This window comes from Schistocerca americana, unplaced genomic scaffold (genome assembly GCF_021461395.2).
Source record: "Schistocerca americana isolate TAMUIC-IGC-003095 unplaced genomic scaffold, iqSchAmer2.1 HiC_scaffold_17, whole genome shotgun sequence".
NCBI lineage: Eukaryota > Metazoa > Arthropoda > Insecta > Orthoptera > Acrididae > Schistocerca > Schistocerca americana.
This window is the reverse complement of record NW_025725790.1, coordinates 1,322,646-1,330,599: the sequence shown is the minus strand read 5'-3', so window position 1 is coordinate 1,330,599 and position 7,954 is coordinate 1,322,646. Positions and strand designations below refer to the sequence as shown.

Genomic DNA, 7,954 nt, shown 5'->3' with positions numbered 1-7,954 from the left:
AAAATTAACTGTTCAAACAATAAAATCAGAACAATTTGGAATGTAATAAAGAGGGAAACAGGTACTTCACCATCTGACAACGAAAAATCTGCTGTCCTAAAAATTAACGATTTGGAAATAACTGATAGTAAACAGATAGCAGACACATTTAACAACCACTTTCTAAGTGTCACCTCTCAAATAGGTTCAGTGGTGACCTAAGAGAAGCTTTAGATATTCTGAAACTTAACCTCCCACAATGTTTTAATGATATAAATGTAACACCCATAACTGTTAATGAAATAAAAAAAATAATTCACTCATTGAAAAGTAAAGGATCATCAGGTATAGATAACATCTCTAATAAACTGTTGAAAGCCTGCAGTAATGATGTAAGTGTAGTACTTGCTCACATTTGCAACATGTCTCTTTATGAGGGAGTTGTTCCAGAGAGAATGAAATATGCCACTGTGAGACCTCTTTTCAAGTCTGGCGATGCTACAGATGTAAAAAATTATCGTCCTGTCTCTCTCTTAACAACATTCTCAAAGGTTCTTGAAAAGGCAGTGTATAACAGGATTGTGGCACATCTTGATAAACTTAATATTATTAACCACAGACAGTTTGGTTTTCAAAAAGGGGTTTCCACAGAGTGTGCCATATATTCACTCACAAATGATGTCTTGGAGTCTATTAATAGTAAGAAGTCACCAGTTAGTGTCTTCTGTGATATTTCCAAGGCCTTTGATTGTGTAAACCACAAGATACTCTTGGAGAAGGTCTATCATTACGGAATCAAAGGGCCTATAGGTAACTGGCTAAAATCATATCTTCAAGACAGGAAACAAAAGGTGGTTCTACATGGCTGCAACAAAGGATCTCCTAATCTAGTGGATTCTGAATGGGGCAAAATTCAGCATGGAGTTCCCCAGGGATCTGTCCTTGGACCCTTGCTGTTTTTAATATATGTTAATGATTTACCCCTGTCCATTAGTAAAAATTGTGAATTCACAATGTTTGCTGATGATACAAGCATTGTCGTTGATGGTCAGTCTACTGCTGATATGGAGACTGATGTTAATGATATACTCAGAGAAGTTACAGCTTGGTTTTCAATTAATTCTCTTTCAGTTAATATTAAAAAAACTATTTTTATACAGTTCCACACAAAAATAAAACTCTAGAAAGTATAGTAATTGCTCATGACAACCAGGAACTAGAACAGGTGCAATCCACTAAATTCCTGGGGGTTCACATTGACAGTAGGCTCAACTGGGAACAGCATGTGTCCCTTACTCTAAAAAGGCTTTCATCAGCAACTTTTGCTCTAAGAATAATTACTCATTTTGGGGACATCAACATTTTAAAATCGTCTTACTTTGGGTACTTTCACTCATTAATGAGTTACGGAATAATATTCTGGGGTAATTCACCAGCCTCAAAAAAAATCTTAAATGCTCAGAAGAGAGCAGTCAGAATCATGTGTGGGGTTCCTCCACGAACCTCATGTAGAAAACTTTTTATACAGTTAGGTATTCTGACCACAACATGTCAGTACATATACTCTCTGATGAATGTAGTTAATAAAGACTATGCTCAGTATGAAACAAATTGTTCATACTATAACTACAATACTAGAGGTAAAGATGATCTACATGTTGAACTAAAAAATTTAACACTTGTACAGAAGGGAGTAAAGTATGCGGCTATAAAGACTTTTAATGCATTGCCTAATTATATTAAATGTACAATAGAAAATGAAACGCTGTTCAAAGGTATGTTAAAAAAATACCTGCTCGACCATCCACTGTACTCGTTAGATGAATTCTTTTCCAGAAGTAATGCCCTCCCTTAATAATAGATGTATTTAGTTATTAGATGGATGATACAATATTATGTTAATGTTATAGTGTTAATGTTATAGTTATAATGTTATGTTGAGAATTGCTATACTAGTTTAATGACAGCTTGTAATATCTATATCATTGAATTATATTACTATTCTGTAGCATTAATTGTATTTGTACAATTGTATTGACATGTTCTACATTCAGGCGAATCACTCGCATGTACGGATCTATGGAATACGCATATCAAATAAAAAATAAAAACAACCCGCACTGGACACCTCAAAAGGCAGAACATTGGGAATTATTGTAGATGTAGCTAAATGGAATATCTGAAGGGAGGTAACAAAATAATGTGTACTAGGATGGGACAAACCTGCCCAAGTCCTCTACAAAGGATACCAAGGGTCTAAATAATGTTTTGATAACATTTTGTATTTAAAAATATTTGTGTGTATAAATTGTTCATGTTGATGTAAATTTGACAATTTAAGAAATGGTCATGCTTAGGAACAATGTAAGAAATAGGTGTTATGTAAAAGCCAGTGTGCTTTTGTTTGAAACGAAAATAGCTGTGGGGAGTGGAAAAGGTGCGAAAGGCGAATTGGCGTGCTACCTTGAGCAAGTGTGGGAAGTAAGTCACACAGTCTGTAGGCGGCAGTGATTGAGGTAACTCCTTTGTGGAGCCGAAGCTTTGCCTGCAAATTTCCATAAAAATGCCTTGGTTGAAGACTGCAAACAGCTTACAGCATAGCTGCGAGTTGTTGAGCTACTGTATGTAAAACTGAATGAAGCCAAGAAGAGAAATTGAGCCCATACAGCAAGAAACTTGCAGGCCATAGTGTGGGTAGTGTAGCCGTCATAACTGTTCGCCAAACCCAAGCATATAGCCACCAGATAAGATTTTTTTCTATTTTTACCTTTGTACAGCATGAACCATTAATTTAAACTGTGATTTAATAATCATTCTTGAAATTTACGGAAACTGGCTCACCCTGTCATTTCATCCTAATCATACATCCGTATAGGGTTCCTTCCTGGTGTTTGATTGATCCGAGTGTCCTGTTTTACAGACTTATGAAGTGCCAAGTTAATATAAAGAGGAACCATTTAAATTGCTTTAGTGTAAATAATAAAAATGTTTTCTTAACTATTGCAAAGTGTTATAGTTTGCTTACATAAAATTCAATCAGAGTGAAGTGCCAAGTTAATATAAAGAGGCACCATTTAAATTGCTTTAGTGTAAATAATAAAAATGTTTTCTTAACTATTGCAAAGTGTTATAGTTTGCTTACATAAAATTCAATCAGAGTGAAGCCAAGTTACTAGAACCTGTTAGATGGCTATACAGAATTAGTTCAAAGAATAATAGCTTTTGAAAGTAAATTCCACCAAGAAAGAGGTTTTCTTTAAGTGAAATGTTCAGTTAAAAAGTGTGTGCTTTAGTGTCTAAGTATTTAAGTTTCTTGATTATGGAAAGTGCTTTTCTAAAGGTTGTTCCCCCCATCCCCGGCTAATTTTTTTTACCTTCCTTGAAGTTATCTACTGGGCTTTTTCTTTTTTTAAATCATAATGTATAAAGATGTAGCCCAAAATTGTTTAAGTGGGGTAATTTATTCGAAGAGCCAAACTAAACAGTAGCAAGAAAGTAGGCAAAATTCACATTTCTGCTTCTCCAATACTTCACTATTTCATTGCCAGGATAGGTTGGTGACCATTAAGTACATGTTTTAAACCACTAAATGAACTTGGAAATGAGTTGTCCTAGCTTCAGTATATTATTATTCATACTGTGTTTCTATCTAGCCACTGGGTAAGATCTTAGGAAAAGAAGTGAATAGTCCAATTTACTTATCCATTAGACGCAACACACGGTAAATCCTGTAAGAAGGATAACTCTATTGATTATCTTTTCCTATAAACAGGACTATCCGTCCACAGTGTATTTTATTTGGAAACTAAACAAAATTTTAGTAAGAGGGTTATACGTGGCAACATAGAGACAGGGTTTCTGTTATTTACATAAAAGCTTACTAATATCATAATGGTAATGTTACAAGGTCCTATTAATGTGTGGTCATCACATTTGTTAAATGTCTCACCACATTCCTATTGAAACTATTTACTCTTCTTGTAAATAACACCTATGACAAATTTATACAAATGTCCACTAAGACTTTGCTCGTCAACTTTCATTTAGGTAACAGCGATCTTTTAGATGTATTTAAATCAGTACTGTTAAGAAATACTGACTAGCTTTATTTTCAAGAATCTCAAGTTTAAGTTATACATACTGTTATCCTCCAATAAGAATCATTGGCCGATTCTTCATCTTTGACAGGTTCAGCATGCCTGCAATGCAAAACATTACCTTTTGTATTAACACATGAAATCCAATTTTTAAATTTAATAAATGCTTATACAAACATAAAGTTTCTTCAAAAAATGTATTTCTGACAACTTCCTGTCACAGATAATTTTCACTGAATGTTTCAACCCAGTTATATTGCTGATGAGAAGCAAATGTTGATCTTTTCCCTCTCTTCCTTCACCATCTCCTGTTTTGTTCACCTTGACATATTTCTACCAAACAGACTACCCCAATGGATCCACTGCTTATATTTAACACACAATAAATTCAGTGCAAATATTTCCTTAACACAGGATGTGCATTGATGAGCTTGAATTAATCAGAAAAATATAAACAGATACTAACCATTCCACAGCTCTTACAAAATACTTGCATTAAGTAATCATCAAAGCTACTTTTTGTACAGCAAGAGGACTAACAGTCAAAATGGTGCTACATGCTACAGGCAGTGCAATACAATTTATTTTACTCATTGCTACAGCAATAAATGTACTTATAAAAATATTCAGACTTAGACTATAATCAAATACAGAGAGAGAAAATATTCTAACTAAAGAGATATAGCAGCCATAGGCAGAAACAAATAAAAAAACTGATACTAATCTTAGCTTTGAGGACCAAAAGTTTCTTCATCTGGAAAATGTAAAAAGAGAAATGAGACTGTTCAAGAAATAAGGATGATAATTTAGGATCTTGAGTCATGGAAGATGGATGGTTAAATGAATGAAAAAACTAGACTGGACATGATGAAATTCAGATGCGAAAGAGCAGCAGATGATGTAATTTTAAATGCTGAGAAATAAGATCTCTTCAAGAGGAGCCACCAAAAGGTCAAATAAGTGAAGAACAAGCTGAAAATACCGGTAAATGGGCTAAAATGGCGGCAAATAGATAAACGAAACAGAAAGATAGTGCTGAAGAACAGGCAACCAAACAACAACAACAACAACAACAATAACAATAACAGCACATTGTAGCAATATATAATAGCAGTCCCACAACATCTGGAGGACGATTTTCCACTAACAGAACAATAAATTCATGAAGCCATCAAATCATTCCAAAACTTCAAAGCAACAAATGAAGACTCCACTACAGCAAAATTATTGAAATAGTCAGAACACACAAATGATCTACAACTGCTGTTTGAGAACATTTGGAAAGCTGAAGAGATTATTGAAAGCATTAATCCACAGCTATGAAAAAAAGGGGACACACAAAATGTCAACAATTGCAGAGATGCCTGACTTCTGCCAGTGGTATACAAAATATTATCAAAAATTCTCTGGACAGAGTTGTAGAAACTTTAGACAAATAACTGGGAGAATCTCAAGGAGCTCTAGAAAGGGAAGACCCTGCACAGAACAGATGTTTATTAGAAAATTGATAATTCTCCACAGACTGTTAATCACCAAACCAATAATAGTATCACATATTGGTTTCAAGAAAACATTTGATTTGGTAGGCAGAGAAATTATGGGTAAAATCATCAAAGAATTTTGTGTTAAAGCAAACATAATCCTCAAAACACTAGCAAATAGGGTGACTGAAGCTAAATTTATGGGAGAAGTATCTCAACCATTTGAAATAAAAACTGGTGTTAGACAAGGGGACAGTTTATCACCTTTACTGTAACACTACATTCTAGAAAAAATAGAAAGTTATTGGAATTTGGAGAAAAAAATCACAAAATTGAACCAATAGTTTTAGGACGAAAAACAAATGGAATTAAGGTAAACTGCCTGGCTTCTGCAGATGATTCTGATATACTTTCAAAAAATCTGACAGACAGTTATTAAAACAAATCTTTTGGAAGAAATAGCAAAGAGAGCTGGTCCCAAAATTTCAGCCAAAAAAACGACATTGATGACAATTTCAAACAATGCATCAACATTCTTAGAAAAACAAAAATGTAAAATAGCATTAGTAAGTAAATTTAAATATATTGGACAAACTGTACAACAAAATGGACTAGAAGAATTAACAGTAGATGCAAGAGTCAGCAAACTGGAGAGAGCAAATCGTTTGACAAAGGATATTTACAACAAGAAATGTACAACTAAAAAAAACAAATTTAAACACTATCCCACAGTGGTATGACCAGGATGTTTACATGGATGAGGATGCCTAATGATGAACTATAAGCTGGACAGAACAGAGGTTCCACAAAGGAGCATTATTAGAAAATAATGGTTGCAATACAAGCTACAGATGGCTGGAAAATGAGAAGTAATGAGGAGATATACAAAAATTTTGAGAAAATATCAGAAGTAATGGCTAAAAGAAGATTAATCTTTTTTTAGAGACCTCTACTGAATGAGTAGTTCTGGAAGAAGGAATCAATGATAGCATGGATTACAGAAATAAGAAAGAAACAACATCAAACAATCAGAAATAATAGAAAGAAACCTTTTTACAGATAACATACTGAATGTAAAAGGATCATCACCTCTCCAAGATCAAAATTAATTTCATCCCTCTCAATAAGACTGTGAAAACCCGAAATAAATTTCATAAATATGATACTGCGAAGCTCAAAATCAATCAAAACGTAATGGAACAATGCCACCAGTAACTGACAGTTGAATCCCATAAATGGGCAGACATTGCCTCCATGATCCAACAAGCAGCTAATACTACAATCCTGACAGCTAAAAAGAGGAATCATACATGGTGGAATGAGGTTTGTGGTGAGGTGGTGGCCCAAACAGCAAGTGCATGGAAATAGTGGAACTCTACCAGGAGACCTGATGATTTTGATGTATTCCATGAAGTTCAAAAATATGCAGCCAGAACTCTACTGCATGAGAAACAGCAGTTAGAACAGATCGATCAGCGTTTCCAGATAAACAATGTCAGAGACTTCTATCAGACGTTCAAATCGAATTTGAAAGGATACCAAGCCCCTAGTTTTTGTTTTAGAGACGAAAATGGAAAGCTCAGTGTTGTGTACATAGTTCCGCGTATTCAGCGCGTACACAAATTTCCCACTAGAGTGCGCCCCGCTAAGCACAACAGCGCAGGCGCAGCACTCGTCCATCTCCCCACTACGAGATGGCGCTGCCATAGAGACGGACCAAATTCTGCTTCCGCCGATCCGCGTATTAATATGTAACGCAGCCAATGAGATTGCTGCTAACATAGAACACTTTCTCCTCGCGCATCACACACACGCAGTGATACATGAACGTGCGAGGTATTATAACGGGTGTAAAGATCTTCGATCAGTCAGTCTGCATTTGTCTGCACCAGTCTGCATTAGTCTGTACCAGTCTGCATTAGTCTGTACCAGTCTGTACGAGTTCTACAATTGTCTGTGCCAGTCCATAGTCAAGATCCAGTCTGCGCCTAATAAGATTACCATATTCCTGTACATAGCCATGAAGATAAATGTATAGACACTTTTGTCAAGTATCCGAGATATATGTAAGAATAAGATTAACGTACCAATACCAAAGGAACTTCAGATTGTCAATTGTAAATAGCATCCAGAACCAAGTTAAATAATTTTTATATTTGTTATTATTTTAATAAATGTGTGTGAAAATTAATCAAGTTCTATTTAAAGTTGGTCACCATCAATCTGCTACTCTAAGTGTGCAAGTGGCATTTCTATCGTCTGACCTAATGGCAGAAGATAAACATGCCATGATAAGACCACGAGACATATTGCTGACACTCGCTTACTTCGTTAGAGCAACAAGTCAAATAATCTGATGGTGTGTGTACTGAAGGTCTTACAGTACGCACACCACAC

The 7,954-nt window shown here is 35.1% G+C and overlaps 1 protein-coding gene across 1 annotated transcript in view; it reads right to left on the bottom strand.

Moving 5' to 3' along the window:
- Positions 1-4,122: 4,122 nt before the first annotated feature.
- LOC124571364 (molybdenum cofactor biosynthesis protein 1-like) overlaps positions 4,123-7,954 on the bottom strand; it is a 65,293-nt gene continuing 61,461 nt past the window's right edge. The window contains exon 7 of the mRNA XM_047131112.1: positions 4,123-4,178. Within this exon, the coding sequence (XP_046987068.1) occupies positions 4,123-4,178 (56 nt within the window). The remainder of the gene's footprint in view (positions 4,179-7,954) is intronic.